At 46.1% G+C, this 24049-nt stretch overlaps 1 protein-coding gene across 1 annotated transcript in view; it reads left to right on the forward strand.

Annotated features, from left to right (window-relative positions):
* The window catches only part of LOC132385389 (B-cell receptor CD22-like), a 63225-nt gene that overhangs the window by 12571 nt on the left and 26605 nt on the right, over positions 1–24049 (forward strand). Inside the window, exons 3-8 of the mRNA XM_059957432.1 lie at positions 4277–4630; positions 5478–5771; positions 6478–6738; positions 7814–8164; positions 12413–12715; positions 13144–13425. Coding sequence (XP_059813415.1) covers positions 4277–4630; positions 5478–5771; positions 6478–6738; positions 7814–8164; positions 12413–12715; positions 13144–13425 — 1845 coding nt within the window. The remainder of the gene's footprint in view (positions 1–4276; positions 4631–5477; positions 5772–6477; positions 6739–7813; positions 8165–12412; positions 12716–13143; positions 13426–24049) is intronic.

A 24049-nucleotide genomic window follows, 5' to 3' on the forward strand; every position in this document is an offset into this window, starting at 1 on the left:
AAAAGTCTGTCTGTACAGTGAAAGCTACTGACCAATGGGTTTTACATGGATTGGTGATCCAGGTTGCCCTATTCGATTGTGTCCAGTCTGCAGCAAACAACTAACAAATGCAGCAACGGTTCCAGCAAAATTGAAAAGATACTTAACTACAAATCACAGCCAGATGAAATGTAAAAGCATTGATTAATTTACATGGCAATTGGAATCTCAAAACAGAGTAAAGCTTTTGTTAATAAAGTCGCAGTCAGTAAACGACTCAGGAAGCAAAGAATTTAGTACTGGAACTTATCACCCAGAAAAATGAAAAGTCACACAGTTGGTAAGAACCTAATAATGCCAGCATGTAAGATTATACTCGGTGAAATGCTAGGAAAATGTGCAGTACACGACATTGAAAAGGTTTCACTCTCAAACAGAACGATAAGGCAATGTATTGATGACATGCCACATGATGCTGAAGAGGTTTTGTGCGATAAACTGAAGAACAACAACTTCTTTATGCAGGTTGATGAGTCAACAGATTTCACCAATAAATGTTATGCTGTAGTATTTCTAAGATTTGTAAATGAAGGTGAAATCTTATTCTGTTGCAAAGAATAGCCCAAAACAAGCAAAGGCCAAGATATATTTAATGTTTTATCTTCGTATCTGGAAACAAAAGGTCTTTCTTGGAGGAACCGTGCTGGCAGCTACACTGATGGTGCCCCATCAACGGTCGGCTCCATGAGAGGTTTCGTTTCTCTTGTGAAAAAAGAAAATCCTGACGTTGTCACAACACTGCTCTCTATGCACAGAGGATTGATGTCAAACACACTTGAAAATGAAAAGAGTTCGAATGGTGCTACAAAAATGGTTAACTTTATTAAACAAAGACCAGCTCACTCGAGAATGTTTAAAAAACTGTGTGGAAACCTGGACAAAGACCACTCCAATCTCCTGCTACACACGGACGGTGGTTGAAAGCTGAATTGCAGGAGTACTTTTTTTTTAGTAATTTATTTTTTATTGAAGTTCATCAAACAAACATTTCCATAAGATACATTTCAGACATTGTACATATATATCATATATCACAAATCTCCACAAAGTATTTATATGAGGTATACACTTATAGAAAAGAGTGGAAAGAAAAAAACAAGCAAAAGGAAAGAACTATATGCAAGTAGGGAGTGATTTTTTTTTTACAACAGATTCATTGATTTGTGAGAATAAAATCAGGCCTATGAGGCATTATGTAGTTAAACCATTTTTCCCAGTATGTATCAAATTGTTCCAGCTTATTAACAGATGCTGTTATCTTCTCCATTTTGTAAATGTCCATTGTAATTTCCATCCATGTATTTAAAGTTGGGCTCTCCTGTGATAACCATTTCCTAGTAAGAGTCTTTTTACCAGCCACCAACAGCATATTCATTAAATATTTATCTCTATTTAACAGGGAGGTTACTATCATAATGGGATTTCTGAGAAGGTGTAATAAAATATCTTATCAAGTTTTTCCATCCAAACTTCCTCCATTTCTGTGAACTGGTACACTTCCATTGATATCTCCATATTGTCGTCCATTCTTCCTCAGATATAATTATCCCTCCTTCCTTCTCCCATTTTGTTTTAATGTATGAAGTTGAATCTGTTTTAAAATTTGACAACCCCTTATACATGCTTGAAATTATTCTACTACCATTACCTGAATGATATGCTTTTCTAAAGAGCTCTATCAAGCATGTATTTGCCTTGGTTACATTTTTAAGCATCTTTTTAACATATTGTCGCATCTGTAAATACTGATAAAAATCTTGTTTTTCTAATAAGTGTTTCTCTTTAAGCATTTCAAAACTGAACAGTGTTCCTTCTTTCATTATGCTGCAAAGAACTGTTATTCCTTTAGCTGTCCAGTCCTTAAATCTAGCATCCGATGTATTTGGTGTAAAATCAGAGTCATATGCACACCATTTAAGAATTGCAATATCTCCCTCTAGATTATATTCGTTTCTAGTAGTTCTCCATATTTTAAGAGTCAATTTCACCCATGGTTTATCAATAGTATTTATGTACCTTTGCTGGTTGTTATCGGCCAAAATTGCTTGTATAGGGATGGGAAGTACCCGCTCCTCAATGTTTTTCCATTGAGCGTCATATGATGGGTTGCACCAACATATCACAGCTCTCAACTGTGCTGCAAAATAATAATCTCTAAGAGAAGGCAAGCCCCATCCCCCCCCCCCTTTTCCCTTGCTAATTGCAAAGTTTTGAGATGAACTCTGGGCCTTTTACCCTGCCAAATATACCTTGATAGCATCTTGTTCCATTCATTGAATTGATTTTGATTCATCTCTATGGTCGGGTCTGAAAGAGATAGAACAGTCTGGGCAGTATATTCATTTTAATAGACTCAATCCTTGAGCTGAGACTGAAAAAAGGAATCAGTTTTCATCTTGCCACATCTTCCTTAATTTTTTTATATAAAGGCTGATAATTACACTCTGATAATTTTGTGAAACCATTTGGCATAATGATGCCCAAATGTCTGAAAGATAGTAGGCCAGGTTTTGATGAGTGCTTTGAAGATGAAGAACGGCTGCAGAAACTAGCCTACTTAGCAGACATATTTCATCATATGAACCAGTTGAACAGGTCTCTGCAAGGCCTCAGAGAAAATGTTTTGACTTCAAGTGACCAGATTCTTGGATTTAAAAGGAAACTAAATCTTTGGAAAAATCATGTTACAAAAAGAAATCTTGAAATGTTTCCACTGCTTAGTCTTGAGAGTGAGGAAGGATATCAGAAAGTCTCGAGTCCGATTGTAAACTACCTGGAAGAACTGTAGAACAAAATTGAACAGCATTTTTCCTGCAACACAAGTGTATGACTGGGTGAAGGACCCTTTCTCTGAATCTTCCGCTCAGCCAGAGAATTTGACTCTGAGAGAAGAGGAGGAACTTTGTGAGCTGCACTCTGATCATGTACTCAAGATGAGATTTACTGACCTGCCCCTGGACAAGTTCTGGATTTCTATGAAAGAGTATCCTGCCATTCATAGGAAAGCAATGAAAATTTTAGATTAGATTAGATTCAACTTTATTGTCATTGGGCCAAGTACAGATACAAAGACAAATGAAATGCAGTTAGCATCTAACCAGAAATGGAAAGAATAGTGTTAATTTAAAAATAACTGTGAATATATGTAAGTGCTACAGCTCACAAATATAAAAGTACTGAGACAGTCCAATATGGGTGCAATACTGCTTAGCGCTGTGATGTGAGGTTCAGCAGGGTCACAGCCTCAGGGAAGAAGCTCTTCCTGTGCCTGCTGGTGCGGGAGCGGAGGCTCCTGTAGTTCCTACCAGATGGGAGGAGAGTAAGAAGTCCATGGTTAGGGTGAGATGCATCCTCGATAATGCTTTTTGCTCTGCCCAGGCAGCGTTTATGGTAGATGTTCTCAATGGTGGGCAATCGGGTGCTGATAATCCGCTGGGCAGTTTTCACCACACGCTGGAGTGCTTTGGGACAATTGCCATACCACACTGAGATGCAGCTGGTGAGTATGCTCTCAATGGTACAGCGGTAAACGTCCGTCAGTATCCTGGGACAGAGGGACTTACCAGATTTACCAGGTCTTACCAGATTTTGAATGAAAATTTTGCTGCAGTTTTCAATTTCTTATGTATGTGAATGAGCATTTTCTTGTTTAACAAGCATCAAGAGCAAGGACAGAAATCGTCTCATTTCAGTTGAAGGTGCCCCATGAGCTGCAGATATAATAATTTTTACACAAGTCTTCCCTGAGACCTGAAGATTACTTCAAAGGGTTTCTCCAGGGCAGAAAGATTGAGAAAGGATGCCCCACACCATTAGGCTCCCAAACTGGCGTGGATATATGAACTCAGTATAACTCTGATCTGATTCTACAACCTACAGACTCACTTTTAAGAATTCTACTACTTGTGTCCTCAGTATTTTTTTATTTGGCTGATATGAGAGAGATTAATTACAAAGTGCTTGGAGGAGAATATAGGGGAAATTCAGGTTTTGTACACAGGCAGTGAAGGGTGTGTGGAAGTCACTGCCAGGGGTGGTGGAAGAGGGAGATTCTTCAGGGGTATTTCAGAGACACGTATACAGGCACAAAGATGAAGGGAAAATGGAGGGTTATATGGGAGGGAGGGAGGGAGGGAGGGAGGTTTATAATAATCTCTGAGTATGTTAAATGGTCGGTACAACATTGTGGACCGAAGGGCCTGTTCCACTGACTGAAGGAGAGTTGTTGTCTCGACAGGAGTTGTCTACTCATGGTGGAATGTCCGAACACCACAGAACATCATGGCCTCGGACGGTTCCTGTGTGCGGATCCCCTGCAGCTTCGATCATCCAGCAAGCCATCCGCTCACTGAGGTGAAGTGGTTGAAAGACAACAAGACTCATGGGACCCTTGTCATCAACTCCAAAAGGCAATCAGACCCTCAGTTCCAGCAGAGAGCTCGCCTCTACCCACAGTGGGAAACTGAGAAAGACTGCATGTTAACTATTACTAATGTGACCCGTAGGGATGTGGGCCGGTACTACTTCAGAATGGAGGACAGCAGTGGTGAGAAGTTTTCTGGACGAAATGGAGTCCTGGTAAATGTATCAGGTATGTCCACAGACTGGATCTGATGCTGTTCGGAACCAATCACAGGCAGAACAGATTCCTTGTCTTCCTGTCCTGAAGACCCGACCTGGCTCTTCCTTTACTGATGCTCTGACCTGCGATTCAGATTGAGTGCACTGTGCACAGTTCCAGTCTCCGTGTCCCTGGGTCAGACCCACACCGGGAGCACTGTGCACAGTTCCAGTCTGTGTATTCCTGGGTCAGACCCACAACGGGAGCACCGTGCACAGTTCCAGTCTGTGTATCCCTGGGTCAGACCCACACCGGGAGCACCGTGCACAGTTCCAGTCTCCGTATCCCTGGGTCAGACCCACAACGGGAGCACCGTGCACAGTTCCAGTCTGTGTATCCCTGGGTCAGACCCACAACGGGAGCACCGTGCACAGTTCCTGTCTCCGTATCCCTGGGTCAGACCCACACCGGGAGCACCGTGCACAGTTCCAGTCTCCGTGTCCCTGGGTCAGACCCACACCGGGAGCACCGTGCACAGTTCCAGTCTCCGTATCCCTGGGTCAGACCCACACCGGGAGCACCATGCACAGTTCCAGTCTCCGTGTCCCTGGGTCAGACCCACACCGTGCACAATTCCGGTCTCCATATCCCTGGGTCAGACCCATACCAGACACACCAGGCAGTTTCAGTGTCCTTATCCTAGAGTTGGTCCGCACCGGAAACTCTGCGCACGGTGCCAGTCTCCATATTCCTGTGTTGAGCCTCACTGGGAGCACTGTACATATTCCCATTTCCAAATCCCTGGGGTAAAGCACACTGGGGTCGACTGCAATTACACAAACTGTTCACACTGATTAATCCACTCTCTCTTTCTCAGTTGTGTCCAACTTGCCAATGATTTCCACACCCGAGGAGATCACCGAGGGAGGGGCGGTGACGTTAACTTGCTTTGTGAGATACGGCTGCCCAGGTCACCTGACATGGACGGGTGCAGACGGATTGGCTGAACAATCTTCAACAGAAGCTCAGAGCGCGGACCTGAACGTCGAGTCAACCAGCCTCTCTCTGAGATTTGTCGCTTCCTACCGGGACCACGGCAGGACGCTGAGCTGTGAGCATTCGTCCTCACTGGGAAAACCTCCGTCCCAAACCATCACCTTAAACGTGAAGTGTGAGTATTGGGAGCTGCTGAGTGTCACAGAAACAGACAGCAGGCTCGGCTCAGTGAGACCCATCACCTCATGTCAGAGTGAGGAGGGTCAGGGTCAGACTCCAGACCACAGACTGAGCACAGTGGGAGGGGTGGTCAGGAGACAGCGTGGTGGGAGGGGGCATTGCAAGAGAGTCAGTGGGGTGTTATGAGATGGATACTGAGGGAGTGCTCTGGAAGGGGCAATGAGGAGGGAGCTCTTTGCGAAGGGGGTGAGGAGGGGCGGTGAAGAGGGAACGCTATGGGGGGAACAGTGAGAAGGGAACATTATTGGAGGGACGGTGAGGAATGAATACTATTGGAGGAGCAGGGAGGAGGTAGCACTTGGGGAGTTTTAGAGAAAGGAGTGCTGTGGGAGGGGTGGTGAGGAGGGAGCACTGTGGGGGGGTGGTGAGGAGAGAACGTTGTGGGAGGGAACGTTGTGGGAGGGTGGTGAGGAGGGAACGTTGTGGGAGGGGCGGTGAGCAGGGAGCACTGTGGGAGGGGTGGTGAGGAGGGAACGTTGTGGGAGGGGTGATGAGGAGGGAACGTTGTGGGAGGGGCGGTGAGGAGGGAACGTTGTGGGAGGGGTGGTGAGCAGGGAGCACCCTGGGAGAGTCACACTGTGCTCCTCTGCTCTGTGGAGGATAAACCCTTTCTCTGACGTTTGGCTCTTTTGGTTGCACAGATGCTCCCAGGTTTGCTCACCTCACCCTCTCTCCCTTCAAGACCATCGGTTCCCATGACTCTGTCACATTGGAGTGTGTGGCCGGGGACAGTAACCCTCCAGTAACAGGATACAGATGGTATCAGTCAAATAGTGCAAGTTCCCAGACATCAGGTCGAACATATCAGATCTACAGAGCTTATGAAGACACGGAGTACGGGTGTGAAGCCATCAATTCAGTAGGAAAAGCCGCCTCTGAGAGAACTAAACTGCCGGTGTATGGTTTGTATCGATGGCTCCTCGACCTTCGGCCATGTTATATTCATCAGTCAGCTGCCCCGTGACCTGACCCGAACCCTCCCATTCAACCATCATCCGTTCACTCAGCATCCTGCACTGGACAACACTGTCTATCACCGACACCCCTCCCATCTCTGTGACCCAATTCTGGTCCCTACACCCTCCCCATCTCTGTGACCCCACTCCTGTCCCTACACCCTCACTGTCTCTGTAACCCCATATGGACCTTGCACCCCTCCCTGACTCTAACACGCAACCCCCAGCCCCAACATCTCTCCCTGACTCTGTAACCCCCTCCCCTGGCCCCTACTCCCCTCCTCATCTCTGTGACCCCCTTCAGCCACTGCACCCCTCCTCGTCTCTGTGACCTCCCCTCTGATCCCTACACCCCTCCCCATCTCTGTGACCTGTTCCACCTCTGTCCCCTACAGCCCTCCCCATCTCTGTAAACACCCCCTCCTGGCCCCCCACCCTTCCCATCTCTGTTACCTTCCCTCTGGCCCCTATACCCTTCCCACCTCTGTAAACTCATCTGGCCTCTCTAACCTTCTCCAGCCACAACACTCCTGCATTTTACAGTACCCCTCTCCAACCCCTACAAACCACTCTGTCTCTGAAACCCCATCCAGCTCCTACACTTCTCCTGGTCTCTGTAATTCCCTCCAGTCCCTATCAACCCTCTCCATCTCTGTGACCCTTCCCAACCCCTACACATCTCCCAGTCTCTGTGACCCCCTCCAGCCCTTCCATTTCCCCCATCTGTGTTACACCTTTAGACCCGACCCTGTTCCTGTAACTCCTCTGCCACTCACACCGCTCCCCTTCCCTGTAGTCCCCTCCAGCCTTTACACCACTCACAGTCTCTGTGACCCTCTCTGGCCCCTACACCTCTCCCATCTCTGTGACCTCCATCTGGCCCCTACACTCATCCACCTCCCTGATGGGATGTGGTCCCACCCCAAGATGAATCCTCCCCCTGTTCTCTCATCGCCGTCTAGTTTTGGGGGTGTGGGTTTTCTGGTTTTGATGTCCCACAATGAGTCTTGGTTCTTTTCAGGGAGTAATAACTGGGCAGTGTGGACCCCCCTCTCACTCCGTGCCCGGGAAGGGTCCTGTGTGATCATCCCCTGCCTGTTCCACATTCCTGGATTCAGAAGGAGATACCCGACGGACGCTGGAATCTGGTTCAAAGACCAGAATTACAAAGGGACTCCAGTATATCACACTTCAAGTGGGATCAGCGGGAATTATACAGGACGGGTCGAGTTCCTGGGAAACATGCAGAGTGAAAACTGTTCATTGAAGATCGGGAATTTAAAAGAATCCGATAGTGGGAAGTATTATTTCCGGATGGAAGCATCGGCTGGTAAATGGTCGGATCCAATCGGTTTCACACTCCTGGTATCTAGTGAGTTAATAATTTAATGTTCAGCCCAGTATCAACTGTCCTCTCTCTCCCACTCACTCCTCCACTATCCCTTCTCCTTCCCCACCCCCTAACCCATCTGGTCGAGTCCCAGAGTTGTACAACACGGGAACGGGTCTATCGGCCCATTGGGTCCCTACCGGCCCAGATACAACAACTCCGTATCTCAGCATTCGATCCACAAGGCCATAAGGCATAGAAGCAGAACCAGGCCATTCAGCCCATCACATCTGCTCCACCATTCCATCATGGCTGATTTATTATCGCTCTCAACCCCATCTCCCTTTCTGTGCCCCTTCTCTGGCCGTTCAGGTGGTCCTTTGGATAATTCATCAGTGCTGTGAGAGTGTGTATCGCTCCCAATTCTACATCCCAGCATTCCCCAAACCATTGCAGTAAAAACTGCCCTCCTCATATACCCCCCTTCTTCCCCTCGCCTGTGCCTCTAGATTTAGTAACATTCGTTATGAGGAAAACCTCCCTACAGCCGACCATCTCCATTTCCCTCATAAATTACCTTGATTCTTCCCCCCCCCCAGGATCCTTCCCCACTCCAGGGAGAAGGGACACAGCCCCTCCGACCTTTCCTTGACACGAGAATGCTGCATTCAGGACAACGTCCTGGGAATCTCCTCTCCAGTGCAGTCACCTCCTTCCTACAGTGTGGTGACCAGAACTGAACGCGGTCCCGAGGCTGTGGCCTGTCCACTGTGTTGTACAGTTGTACTGTAACCTCACGCTTCCTGTATTTTATGCCTCAGCTAATGAAGACAAGGATCCCATTCACCTTCTCACACCACTTTATCCAAAGAAAGCTTGAGACTAGCTTTATTTGTCACGTGTACATCAGTAACACCGAAACATACAGTGAAGTACGTTGTCTGCATCAACAACCAACACAGTCCAGGGATTTTCCGAGGGGAGCTTGAAATTGTCACAATAATTACAGTGCCGACGCAGCATGTCCTCAGCTTGCAAACTCTGCATCTTTGGGATGTGGGAGGAAACTGGAACACCATGATCGTTAACAATGTAAAACTTTACACTAACCATGCCTGCACCTTCAGGGATTCCAGTGATTGTACACTGAGGTCCCTCTGTTCCTTGGTATTTCCCAGGATCCAGCTATTTATAGTGTAGGAACAGAAGCCTGCAGTCCCACAGTCCGGTATGGCGATTCGAGAAGCTGCCAGGGGTAGTGGACTTAGCCCAATACGTAACGACACATCACCCCCCATCATCGATAGTATCTACAAGAGGTGCTGCCTCAAGAAGGCAACATCCACCATCAAAGATCCCCACCATCTGGGCCGTGCCATCTTCTCGTAACTCCGATCAGGCTGGAGGTACAGAAGCCTGAAGTCCCATCTCACCAGGTTAAGGAACAGCTACTTCCCTTCAACCATTCGGTTCCTGGACCAACAGGCACAACCACAATCACCGCCTCAGTACAGCAACACTAGGACCACTTTGCACTGCAATGGACTTTGTGTTTTTGTTCTAATTGTGTTTTCTTGTGAAACTTCAGTTAAGTTTATGCTGTTCTTGTGACTGCTGCCGAGAGTGTGCCTGTGGTCTGCTGCAAGTAAGTTTCTCTGTTGTCACGTACCCCGTGACCGGGTTACCAAACCAGCAGAAATGGGAAACCCGTTGGAGTCTGGTATTACCGTAAACTAATAGTGATTATTGGTAAACTAAGCAATGCAGTACTATAAAATGCAAATGTATGAACCAGGTTAGCAATGATATATACAGAAGGGTGGAACTAGGAACCAAAACCAGACTCTTTCAAGCCTAGGGGTAAATGGATAGAGTCTTACGATAGTGAAGGGTTCAGTTCAGTTCAGTTCGAGGTAGATTCTTGTGTAACATTGGAGAGAGAGAGAGAGAGGTGATGCTGTTGCCGTTGATCTTTCCATTGTCTTCCTGTCCTGTTATGGTCACCGACTATGACCACGTACGACCGTTCTTCAGTGGTGGACCTGTCACCTAGGCGAGGGTGGACACACGAACAGTTCCCCACCGGTCTTACCTTCACACACTGTGAGCCACTGATCGATTCCCCGAATCGATCCTCCCAAAAAACCCCCACCTTCACGTGGGTGCACAAAGCTCGTTTGGTGTCCCATGGTGTGTCTGCCTGTGTCTTAGCAGACCTGCTTTTTATCTCCACATGCTGGACACCCAGTCGATTTGCCCATCACACTGTGGACCACCGTATGTGGTCATGTGCATCGGACAAAAAACTCAATTAATCCTCCTAAGTGCATCCTATCACACTTATCTGGATTAAACTCCACCTGCCACTGTTCTGCCCAGCTTACCCACTGGAAGGGCAAACTTGAAGGCAGCAGACAGGGTCAATGGAAACACTCTTAGCATTGTGAAGTAACAGAGAGATCTTGGAAGTTCCAGAGCTGTGAAGTAATGTTGCAGCTCGATAAAACTGGAATCAGACCACAATTGTGCCCAGCTCTGCTTGCCTCATATCGGAAGGAATTGGAAGTTTTAGAGAGGGTGCAGAGGAGATTTACCAGATACTGCCTGGACCAGAGAGCATGTCTTATCAGGACAGACTGAGTGAGCTGGGCCTTTTCCCTTTGGAGTGAAGGAAGATGAGAGGCAACTCGACAGAGACGGATAAGATGATAAAGACAGACAGAGAGGAGAGCAGAGACTTTTCTCCAGTGTGCAAATGGCTAATACAAGGACTTAGAAAAGTATAGGGGGGAATGTCAGAGGTAAGCTTTAACACAGGGAGTTGTGGGTACATGTACCACATGGCCAGGGGTGGGGGTAGAGAGAGATGCATTCCGGACATTTGAGAGACTCTCGGATCGGCACAGGGATGAAAGGAAAATGGAGAGCTATGTAGAGGGAAGGGTTACATTGATCTTGGAGTAGGTTAAAAGGTCGGCACAATATCACTGGTCAAACGGGCTGTACTGTGCTGTACTGTTCTAACTTCCATGATCAATATCAAACTTCAGCGTCTTTATCTCAACAATATCACAATTTTCATGTCTTTTGAAAATTTACCAACTGGACTTCCTTTGCTGATATCCAATCAGAACTTTGGGATCACTGTGAATTCCTTGTCTACTATTGTCACACGTACCCCGAGGTATAGTGAAAACCTTTGCTTTAGATGCCAGACATTTCATCACATCAGTGTATCGAGATAGTGCGCTGACTACATCCATCACCTATCCTGAGTCTCTGTCAGGTCTTACACATGCAGTGGCCGCTTCATCAGGGGCACCTGCTCATTAATGTAAATATCTAATCGGCCAATCACGTGGCAGCAACTCTGCATAAAAGCACTCAGACACAGTCATGAGGTTCAGTTGTTGTTCAACCAGACATCAAAATGGGGAAGAAAAGTGATCAGAGTGACTTTGCTCGTGGAATGATTGTTGGGGCCAGACGGGGTGGTTTGATTATTTCAGAAATGGCTGGAATTTTCATGTTCAGGAGTCTGTAGAGTTTACATAGATCGTAAACATTCGTATATATTGTGTGAAAACAATCAGAGTACATTCTGTGAGCCGTTCTGTGGGTGAAAACGCTTTGTTAATGGGAGAGGTCAGAGGAGGGTGGCCAGACTGGTTCTCGCTGACTGGAGCTGAAATAACCACGTGTTACAACGGTGGTGTGCAGAAGAACATCTCTGAGCGCACAGTAGGTCAAACCACAGTAGAAAACAACGAGTGTTCAACCCTTACCTACGTCTATGAGCAGGTTGCTGCTTTGGCCTTTGTTGGATTCTCCTCTCTCTCTCTCTCTCTCTCGTTACTCTCTTACCTTTAAATGAGCTTATAAAATGCTTTGGGTTTTTCATTCATCTTCTCTGCCAGTGATATTCAAAGTCTCCTCTTTGCTCTCATATTTTGAAGTCCTGGCCTCCATTGCTACATCTTTGAATGACCTCCACTTGTCCTTACCACCCAACCCGCGGTACCCTCTCCTCACTGCCCCTCCTCAGCGCTCCCTCCTCACTGCTCCTCCCATGGCGCTGCCTCCTCACTGCCCCTCCTGCAGCACTCCCTCCTCACTGGCCCTGCGGCAGTGCTCCCTCCCTGTCTGTGACCGTGAGGAAATGCCCTCCTGGGCTGTGGGATCTGAACTCAGCTACTCTGAGACTGGGGAGAGGGAGGGGGAGGTGGGTGGGGAATGTCAGCTGCTTTAACCCTTGCAGGGCCACACATTGTTTGCTGGTTTGTTCCACAGGGAGTGCGGAGAGACCGGTGATCGAGGTACCTGAGCGAGTGGTGGAGGGAGAAGCCGTATCTCTGACCTGCTCTGTTCACACTTACTGCCCTGAGGACACTCCTGTGTTTGAGTGGCACCTCCCTGGTTTCAACGATCCTCAGGTGACTGGGGAAGAATCCCAGGTTTTCCAGGATTACCACTGGATTTATTCCCACACTGTGGTGTACACACCAACGTCTGAGAATTCCTGCCAGGCAGTGAAATGTGCGGCCAACTTTGGATCCGAGACACGAGAAACGGAGATCTCACTGGATGTGAAGAGTAAGTCAGAGAGTGTAACCGAAGACCAGAAACACCTCGACTTCTCATCCCCATCGTCCGAATGTCCCTTCAACATCCACACTCTCAGTCTCACCCTTCCCTGTCCCTGTGAAACCCTCCAGACCCTACACCCCTCCCTGCCTCTGTAACTCCCTCTGGCTCTTAAACCCCTCTGCATCTCTGTGACCCCCTCCGGCTCCTACACCCCTCCCTGTCTCTGTAACTCCCTCTGATTCTTAAACCTCTCTGCATCTCTGTGACCCCGTCCGGCTCCTACACCCCTCCCTGTCTCTGTGATCCCCCCCCCCCGCACCTGGCCACTACACCACCTGATGGCCCTGCGGCCACTACACCAAACACCAACCCCACCACCCCGGTCTTTGTAAACCTCTCTCTGTCTCTATTTAACTCATTCCCTGTGTTTTCAGATCCTCCTCGAAATGTTACCATCTCACTGTCAGTAAACGAGCGAACAGATACTCAGAATATTAAGGAAGGGGACAGAGTTGTCCTCAATTGTAACTCTGCCTCAGCTAACCCAGCAATCAGTGAGTACACCTGGTACAAAGATGGAACTCAAGTCTGGACAGAAAGGAGTAACAGCATCCAGTTTCTATCAATATCTCACACCAATTACGGGACGTACATCTGTCAGGCTTCCAATGAAGTGGGCAGCAACCGGTCAGCGGAATTCACAGTGACGGGCAAGGGTAAGTGTCAGACAGAAATAACATTGGTTTGTTTGGACAAGGTGTATAACAAAAGTGAAATTTATGTAGTACATGTGTTGTGGTTTCTCGTGCCTCACAAATGACTAGGAGACACAGAAGATTCTTCAGGAAGGGTTAAACTTTAATTTGCAAATCAAAGCTGAGACAGTCATTGAGCTAGTCGCTGATTGCCCACCGATCTCTGGACACAGCCTTTTTTATAGTATTTGTCCAGATGTATTAGCATATGTAATTGATCTATAGTTGCGTATTACACGTACTACACGTACATCATGTCCCTATTGTTCCTATCAATTGGCTTAATCATGTCCTAATCTACATCTCTTAGCTACCTCATTAACATACCATTGTCTTCTACATTCCTAAGACTTCAGTCTCCTACCAAATTGGGTACATGCACAGCAAATAATAAACTCAGAACTGAGCAATGTTCTAATCTACATTTCTTTAGCTACCTCTCATTAACATACTATTGTCTACTACATTCCTAAGACTTCATTTTCTACTAAATTGGGTACATGCATAGCAGACTGACTAGTTACACAGCAAATGATACAAGTTTTATACTCCATAATATTTTTATACTCCAATATATGCCCTATTTGAGACCCAGAGGGACTCATACAGAGAAAGAAGACTAAGAGTCCGCGCACAAAAGCCTCAATAAACTCAAGCATTTATTCCGAAATCTCGGGTAAACTATAATTTTCTGCACCCTCAAAGTATTCTCTCCCTGCTACCCTGGGCCGCTGAGCCAAAAACCTGTCCCTTTGTACCTGAGACAGGGAAAAAGACTCAGAAGCCCTTACAATCTACTCCCACACTGTCGTTTTGTTCTTGTTCATCCTGCAGGTGTTGTAGGCTGTAACGATACATTTTCTGTGTTTCTTTCTCCACTAAGCTTGCTTCAGTAATAGACACGAGCATCGGAAATTGTTTGGTTGCAGCACGCACTACAAGAGATTTGAGACAAGGAAGAAAACAGCACAGCACAAACGCACAGCTCAACAATACAATACCAACAGTTATTGCTATTTTAGTCAGCCATGCTCCCTACCCTCCGAGTCTACTTTCTAACCAATCAAATAACTGATGTTCAAATCCTGCATTCTGTTTGACCTCCGTCCGCTGATTCTTTAATTTATTCATTGCTCTGGTGAAAGACCCTTCTGGGCTAGTATTGTTCGGTATGAAAGTGCAGCATTGTTCTCCAAACATTACACACACACCCCCTTTTTCTGCCAAAAGCCAATCCAGTACCTGTCTGTTTTGCCACGCCATCCTGCTAGTTGCATCTAGCTGTTGCCCCAAGGCCTCCAGTGCATCATCGGTGTAGTTGATGAATCTCGGCTGATTATAGTATATATAGTTTATCCATTCAACATTTTTGCTTACCCCTATCACAGGTATGATAGCTTCCCAGCCTGCAGCAATCTCATGCAGTGCTAGGCATGTCATTCGATTAGTTTGCATGCGGTAACTCATCAATGCTAACGGTAAAGCATCGACCCAATTAAGTTTAGTGTCTGCACAAATTTTGTTTAGTTTGGCTTTCAGGGTTCCATTAATTCTCTCTACCATGCCCTGTGACTGAGGGTGGTATACACATCCAAATCTTTGCTTTGTCCTCAGCGCCTGTAGAACCAGTTTGACCACTTTCTGGATAAAAGCTGAACCACTGTCTGAGCTAACTTCTGTAGGTATACCAAACCTTGGGATCACTTCATTTGTCAGAAATTTTACCACCGTCTTTGCCCCTTGATCTCTTGAAGGTACCGCCTCCACCCATCTGCTAAATCGATCAATTACTACCAGCATGTATCCTTTCCCTCTCATTGTCTTTATCATGTCTACGTAATCGATCACTAGATGTTTAAATGGTCCTTCAGGTACAGGAATATGGCCTATTGGGGTTGTAATTCCCTTTCGAACATTATTCTGTTCGCATACCTCACACTGTGACAAGACAAAGTCCACTGAAGCCTGTAAATGAGGTGACCAAAAACCATCCTTTATTTTCTTCATCACTTCCCCCCTTGCACAATGGTCAATCCCATGCGTTTCTGAAATCAGAAACGTCAGTAGAGGGGTGGGCGCTACCAACAACCCGTCTTCTGTGCTCCACAAGCCTTCCGGGTTCTGCTTGGCCCCCCTTTGTCTCCACATTGTCTGTTCTGCCAAAGTTGCCTTACCTTGTATTTCAATTAGGTCCTCTACCACAGGTTCTGGAGCTAGGCTTACCTGGGGGGCAATGACAGCTGATGTACACCCAGACGCTTTTCTGGCTGCCTTGTCCACAACTTGATTTCCCTTTGTTTCCTTTTTTATGTGCCTGGCATTTTACTATAGCCAATGCTTTAGGTTTCATTATGGCTTTTATTAAGTCTAGAATTTGCTGACAATGTTGTATGGGATCTCCGCTACTTTTTTAAAACCTCTCTGCTTTCACACTGCCCCGAACAAATGGCATACTGCATGAGCATATACCGAATCAGTATAGATGTCTACTTTCTCCCCTTCCATCATTTCACACGCAGCTGTCAGGGCTTTGATTTCCGCCAGTTGGGCAGAACACGGTTGGGGACAGGACTCCATCCTAATAATCTTATAGCTCGACTGATCCTGCTGCACAACTGAGAAACCTGCATGATTTCCATCATAGTCCCATCCTTTAGTAGTTCTGACCGTAAATCTGTTCTTAATTTGGCAAATGCCATCGTCTTCCCTACACAATCATGGGGTTCTCCTTCATAGTCTAAAGGGACATAATTGGCTATATTACTGCTAGTGCATCTCTGTATAGTTATGTCTGGAAATGTCAATAGCATCTGATACGCTGCTATCCTGGCTGGCGTCAACACAGATTTCCCTCTTTCCAGCAATTCTGCTACTTTGTGGTGTGTGTACAGAGTCACAGGATAGCCCAGGGTTACAGATGATGCCTTTTCATATGCATAGTACAGCGCCGCCAATCCCTGATAACAGGGTGGGTACCCCTGAGCCACCTCATCTAGTCTCGTACTGCTGTCGGCTGCTTTGCTTTTCCTGTGCCTGTCTCCTGTGTTAGAACTGCTGTAACATGATCCTCCAGTCGGTTGGATACATACAAATAAAAAACTTTCTCGTAGTCAGGCAAAGCTAATGCTGGTGCTGACTGCAATTCCTGCTTAATAGTATTGAAAGCTATCTCCGCCTCTCCATTCCACTGTAAGCTGTTCTTCAAATTTGTATGTCCTGCTTCTTTCATTATCTTTCTCAAAGGTGCCACAATCTCAGCATATTCTCCTATCCAATCTGAGCTGTACCCTGCCATTCCCAAAAACGTCATCATCTGCCCTACAGTCTGGGGTTTGGGGGCCTTCGTTATTGCCTCAATCTGATCTGGCGCTATCGCCTTCACTCCCTTGGATATTACCCTGCCTAAGTATTCCACTTGCTGCGTGCAAAATTGCAGTTTCTTTTTGGATACTTTATGTCCTCCGTGCGCCAGCTTCTCTAACAGAGTTATAGTGTCCTGCTCACACTGTTCCTCGCTGTGGGAGCAAATCAACAGGTCATCCACATACTGTAACAATGTACTTTCCAATGGTAGGCCCTCTAGGTCTGCCTTCAATATCTGATTAAAAACATGTGGTGAATGTTTAAATTCTTGCGGCATTCTGGTATAGGGTTGCTGAGCACCTCTGTAAGTAAATGCAAACAGATACTGACACTGGTGGGCTAGAGGAATGCTGAAGAAAGCCGAACACAAATCAATCGCTGAAAAGTAACTTGCTCCTGGTGGAACATTAGTCAAAAGCGTGTCTGGGTTGGGGACTACCGCTGGCTAGTCCTCTACCACATCATTTACTGCTCGCAAATCATGCACCAATCTCCACTTAGATTTATCTGCTTTTAAAACCGGCAGCAACGGGGTATTGCATGGACTGTTTGTTCTTTTAAGCACTCCTATTTCAAGCAACCCCTGCACTGTCGATGCTATTCCCTCTTCCGCTTCTGGTCTTAGAGGGTATTGTGGTCTCCGGGGTGGAATTGCTCCCCTTTTCAGCCTTGTTTCCACCGGACTTGCTGTTTTTATTTTCCCTACGTCCGTGTCAAGCTGTGACCACAGAATAGACGGCAACTCATCTAACCTTCTTTCTTTCTGCTGACCTCTCTCCTTTCCCAGCAAGAACATGTGTGGTTGGGGAGTTATTTCGACCTCTCTCACTGTCCCTACCATATCTACACTTACCATTATTTTAATACAATTGTTGTCTTCTGATATCCTCACCTCTGGCGTGATTTTCCTCCACACTGTTACGGTTTCAGCACACTTAACTAAGGGTCCTAAGTCTTTAGACTGATATCCCTTGTTTACCAACAACGTTACTTGGGGCGCAGCCTCCGGTATCCTGTACCATTTTTCTAAAAAGGTCTTCCATTTAACTTGTAAAGCTGCCCCTTGCTTTCCAATTATCACAGCCTCCCCTTCCAGGCGCTGCTGGGTACACGCCTCTAGGTGCCATTTCTCCTCTAACTCCCTGTTCTGAGTCTCGTCAAAAATCACTGTACAATGTAGCTCAGATTTGGGCATTACAGCCCTGGGTAATATAGCCTGCACGCCCTTTTTCCATTTTTCCCAGGTTCCCTGAATCTGAGCTGCGATGTGTCCTATCCAAAAGACATTAGCCTTCTTGTCTTCTCGCACTATCAATTGAGCCCCTGCTCTTTCCACATTCAGCCCATTTCTGGTGCATTCTAATTTTAATTCCAATTTCAATAAGGCATCTCTGCCTAACAAATTAATACTAGCACCGGCAAAACAATTTCTTTATTTTTCATTCTCAACCGCACTGGAGCCATGCACTGTATCAACTGTGTTTTCCCCGAGAACCCTACCATCTTAATAAACTTTCTTGACATGGGAAGGTGAAGGGCATACTGTGGCTGTACGCAAGTGTACGTGGCTCCAGTACCTATCATCATTGGTGTCAGTTGCCCTTCTAACATAACCTGAACAATGGGTTTCTCGTCTGCCTCCCTTGTTATCATTGGGTAATGTCCCTTCCCACTCGAGTTCTCGGGGCACCCCTAATACCTCGCATAGGGGTTCACAGGTCCGCTTGGGCCTCTGGGGGCTGGTCCTTGGCTAAACTTTAGTTCCTTTCTTATCGGTTCCTGCTGGTGTGTGACAGGCCATGGTGTAAATGGACAATCTCTTCTCATGTGACCTGGTTGATTACATTCCCGGCACAATCTCTCTACCTCTCTGTCCCTGTTTCCTCACTGGTCCCCTCTGCCCATAGCTTCTCTGTCCCCCTCCTTGGGACTTCCAGTCCTGTCTGGGCTGTTTGAATTTAGTCTGTTCCTAATAGGGCATTTGTGGGAATGCTGTCTCAAAGATAATTATTGGCATAGGGTTTTCCAGCCCTTGTCTTACAGTATGATCGGTTCCCCCATATAGCAGTGCTTTGTCCAGTTCAATGACTGTACTCGGACCGGTGGTTGCTGGCAGCATCTTTTTGTTTTTCTCTTTTTCCTTCTTTTTGAGTTCTTCGAGCTGCATTTGTATTAACTTTCTTTGCACCTCTTCCTGCTGCTCAGCCAACCTTTGTTTGTCTTTCCGGTATTTCTCAACCGCATGGACTACGTGGTCTCTAAATTCTTGTGGGGTCTTTGACGTTAGCCCAACCACTTCCTCCAGTTTGGATTTTACTTGTGGAGGCATTGCATCCAAAATGCTATGTCGGAACAGTGAGGTCATTAATAAGCTATTCTCCACCTCTTGCTCAGTCTCCAGTCTCCACCTTTTCAACTGGTTTTCTACGTAGGCTGCTGGGTTTTCAGTGTCTCCCAGTGGATCCCCTTTAAGGCTTTGGGGTCCACTTTGGGTGGATAAAGCCTCCTGAGCGCCTGCCATACCCTCTGCCTCACTCTGTCAAACCCGTCTCCATCAGTTCTTGGGTTGTTCGAGTTTACTATGCCAGCCATTTCCATTAGTTCGTTAAATTTGGAGGTTCCCATCAACCTTATCAACAGTGCCTTCAAATCTCCCATAGCCAATAATCGTCCCGCTGTTTCTTCTTCAAAGGCTCTAATCCATTTCCCTGCTCCTTCATGTAGATTGGGCAGAGTGTTTTTCAGCCCTTCTAGGTCCTGGGATCCCCAAGGGATATACTGCACTTGTCCTGATTCTTTTACTAACAACAGCATCATTCTTCCTCCTTCTTCCCACCTGCCCTAGCTCTCCTCCTCACCTGACTCCCCAGCTGTCTCAGGGTAAGTCTTTACTGCCTCCCACACAAATGTCTCCGGGGTTCTCTTCTTCCCTCGGTCTCCCTGTGGAGTCCTTCCTTTCTGTCTTAATTCAATACTTGGTTGGCCCCTGGAGTATTTTTTGCATCTCTTCTGGCAACCCCCTCTCAGTAGCTTATCTGGCTTTCTCTCTACTTCCGCAAGTCGCTCCCCTACCGCCTCCTTCTCCTCTTCTAGGTTTCTACCTCCTACCTCTTCCCCACAAATTCTCACGTCCTCTCTCTCTCCACTTGATCCTCCAATGAGTCACCTTCTTTCTTCCTGTCCGTGTCTGTACACCTGTGGCAGGGACTCCTGATCCTTACTTGTGCTTGATTCCCTTCTCTCTTGTGTTTTTCCAAGACTCTCATCTCCTATCTTTTTTCCACTTCCTCTTGAATACCTTATCTCTTCCTGCCCTGATGAGCCACTTTCTTTTCTAGTCTGTTTATTTCTATAGTATAACCATTACTCCTTTTCCTCTCTTAAGTATTTCATCCCTTCAATCCCTTTTCGTATTGTTTTTTCTCCTCATTATCCCAAACTTGTACTTCTCCCTGCATGGTTACTGTTCCCGTCAGCAGGGGGCACTGCTTAGGGGTTCCTTCCTCATTATAGGGAGGGGGTTTTTCTGTTTCTTTCGCATCCGGGTACGGAGCCGAAGCCAGCTTCTCACCATACCCTTCTCTCTCTCTAATACGCTGTTTCTCCAGCACAGTGTCTTCCTCGCTTGTAATCAATATTCTGCCTGTCCTCCTCAGCCTTTCTCCCTCCGTTCTGAAGAGTTTTAGCACTTCCATTTCTTGTTCTCTTTTTTGCTCTCTTTTCTTAGATTTATCTTTTGGTTTGTAATTTTTAATTAGTCCCTCCATTTCTTCGCACAAACTTACATCAAACGCTCCTTCTCTTGGCCACTTTGTGACCAGGTTATTGGTTCTTTTTTCCCATTTTTCTGAAGTTTTTGTGATCTCATTATTAATTAACGGGAATTTTTTGCTCAGAATCTCTACTGCTGTTCCTTTACCTGTCATGTTATTCTCTCTTTTTAAGGTATTTCGGAGATTCACAGTTCGTTTACTGGATAATATTACTTACTCTAATTCTACGCCTGGTCTAACACCACGTGGACTTTTTCTTAACATCTTATTAACTTATTTGTACTTACCCTCACTGCAGTGTTCTTGATCAATCCTCTGAGCCTCCTCTGTTAACCCCCAATTCTGCCAGATTCTTTGGACCGGAGAGACCCTTCGGCAGTGGTTCCACACTTCTGAGACTCCAAGACCCCCCAAAGCCAACAGAATTCTTCGTCCAAATTGTCGCAAAAGCGCTTACTTTTTGTTTGGGTGCACCCTTAATTCTGTTAGCCTTCTGGGGGTCCCTGGAGGACTGGGAAGCGTTCCCAATCTGCCGTTTCCTTTCCGCGAGTCTCTATCCGGTCCTGCCGCGGTCACCAATTTTGTCGTGGTTTTTCGTGCCTCACAAATGACTAGGAGACACAGAAGATTCTTCAAGAAGGGTTAAACTTTAATTTGCAAATCAAAGCTGAGACAGTCATTGAGCTAGTCGCTGATTGCCCACCGATCCTCGGAAACAGCACTTTTTATAGTATTTGTCCAGATGTATTAGCATATGTAATCGATCTATAGTTTCGTATCACACATACTACACGTACATCATGTCCCTATTGTTCCTATCAATTGGCTTAATCATGTTCTAATCTACATCTCTTAGATACCTTCTCATTAACATACCATTGTCTTCTACATTCCTAAGACTTCAGTCTCCTACCAAATTGGGTACATGCACAGCAAATAATAAACTCAGAACTGAGCAATGTTCTAATCTACATTTCTTTAGCTACCTCTCATTAACATACTATTGTCTTCTACATACCTAAAACTTCATTCTACTAAATTGGGTACATGCACAGCAAATAATAAACTCAGAACTGAGCAATGTTCTAATCTACATTTCTTTAGCTACCTCTCATTAACATACTATTGTCTACTACATTCCTAAGACTTCATTCTACTAAATTGGGTACATGCATAGCAGACTGACTAGTTACACAGCAAATGATACAAGTTTTATACTCCATAATATTTTTATACTCCAATACATGCTGCCTGACTCCATATCTCCTGGGTCAGGCCCACACCGAGAACACCGTGCTCCATTTTATAAAGAGGACTTGATCTATTGTTGTAGATGCAAATATTCACTGGATCAGCAAACAATCAGAGATGTTTCTATGGGGAACTATGGAACAACGGGGCCCTTTGAGTAGACTCATGTGGAGCGGGGAACCATAGGGAAACGATGGAAAATCCGATGGGGAATATAAGTGAACCTCCTCTCACCCCGGAAAGCCATTTTCAGATGGACTTTGTTCTGATAGGGAGGGGTGAAAGTGGGAGCTGAACAAACAGAAGAGAGGAGAATGGAGACATGAGAGGTGACCTGGTGGAAAATAATGAGAAATAGAGTGGATAGCCAGAGACATTTTCCCAGAGTGGAAATGTTTAATATGAAGTGTTACATACACACAACCCTGTAAAAGTATCAGCAGCAGTAGGACACACCTGGAGTCTGGTTTTGCTGTTAACAAAACACTATTTTATTAGTAACTATGTCATATAGTAACTTAAACCAGTTAAGTCAAGAGTTATGCATATATAGGTGTAAAAATAAAGTTCCCAAACACATTCAAGCTCAGGTGGCAAGCGTTACAGTCTTACAATGGAATGTAAGAAAGTTCAGTTCAGTCCACAGGTGAGAGAGAGGTATTTGTAATCTGAATAGACAGGTGTTGTCATTCTTCCCGTTGTCCTCCGAATCCTTCACGCGAAGTATCACCGACAGTGATCTTCACAGAATATCCTTTCTCACAAGTGGTTACCACAATTCCATACCTGAATTCAGCTACGGGTCATCCCAAAGTGGCGGCCACAGGAGACTCAAACCGAATCCACGTCTGGATTATCATCAACAGTAGCTTATCACTGAGGTACCGTCATCAAGGGAACTACCACCCAGGCGAGGGTTATCACACACCGGTAGATTCCACAGGGTTACCCCAATCACACAACTGTGATAGCCACTTACTCAGTCCCACGACATACGAAGTAACTCCAGCAGTGATTTGCCACAGGGTTGCCTTATTCAATGAAATACCACACCCAGACAAGGGTAAACACACAACTGGTATTCACAAAGGTATCCCTCAACCAGAAACTCACTCCTGTGGATTAACTATGTGACAGTCACACTTCCATTTCTGAATGGAATCAAACTCACCCTAGAATCAAGACTCTACTTGGAGAGAGTCCACATAGTGATCTCTTTGTCACTCGGTCTTTTCTGTTTCAAACCTTTTCTCTCTGCTCCTCTCTGCAAACTTCTTCTAGTTGCAGCACTGGTGAGAGTCGGTTATCAATGCTCCGGATCGATCTCAACTCACCCCTTTGGGCTACGGAAAGTTTAAACCAACGACCCCACTCACTGGTATCTTTTCATGATCGAACCCAGCTCGACTCTGACCATGTGTCCGGGTGAGAGTCGTCTGACCTTGCTTAAATAAACATGCTGCGAGCAACCATAAACCTTCACTAACCATCAAGTAACTCCACCTCTCTTCACCATCGCAGCTCAGAAGCAGGCAGTGCCCTTGCAAAAGTCCAAACACACTGTAGCAGGTGTAAACACAAGATGCTCACCACAGCATCAGCAATTCTGCAGTCAATAGAAACCCAACACAGCAAACGTCAGTCTCCATTCTCTCGGCGTTTTAAAGTGACAGTCCACAGAAGAAATGAACCCTGGGGGTACGTAACAGAAGGGTTCGAATTTCCAGGTGATTGGAGGAAAGTACAGGTGTATGCCAAAGGTAGGATTTTTCACAGAGAGTGGTGGGGACGCTGCAGATACATTCGAGATTTGAGAAACAATTAGACAGGCCTGTGAATGAATGAAAAAATAGAAAAGCGTTGGAGAGATTGGCTTTGACTAAAGTACCTCAGCAGATACAGTGCAATGCATTATTTTGCACCAATGACCAACACCTTCAGAGGTGAGCTGGGTCACAATTTTTCCAGCACCAGCATAGCATGTCCGGAACTTCCTAACCCTGACCGGTCAGTTGTAGAATGTGGGAGGAAACTCGGGCATCTCAAGGAAACCCACAGCATCACGGGGAGAAAGTACAAACTCCTTACAGACAATGAAACAAACTGATCCCCAATTTGACAGCTGGCTCTGCAAAAAGGTTCATTAACCGTTACACTACCATGGCCGTGTGAGAGGGAAGGGCTCGTCTGATCTTAGA

Source organism: Hypanus sabinus (assembly GCF_030144855.1).
Source record: "Hypanus sabinus isolate sHypSab1 chromosome 1 unlocalized genomic scaffold, sHypSab1.hap1 SUPER_1_unloc_14, whole genome shotgun sequence".
NCBI lineage: Eukaryota > Metazoa > Chordata > Chondrichthyes > Myliobatiformes > Dasyatidae > Hypanus > Hypanus sabinus.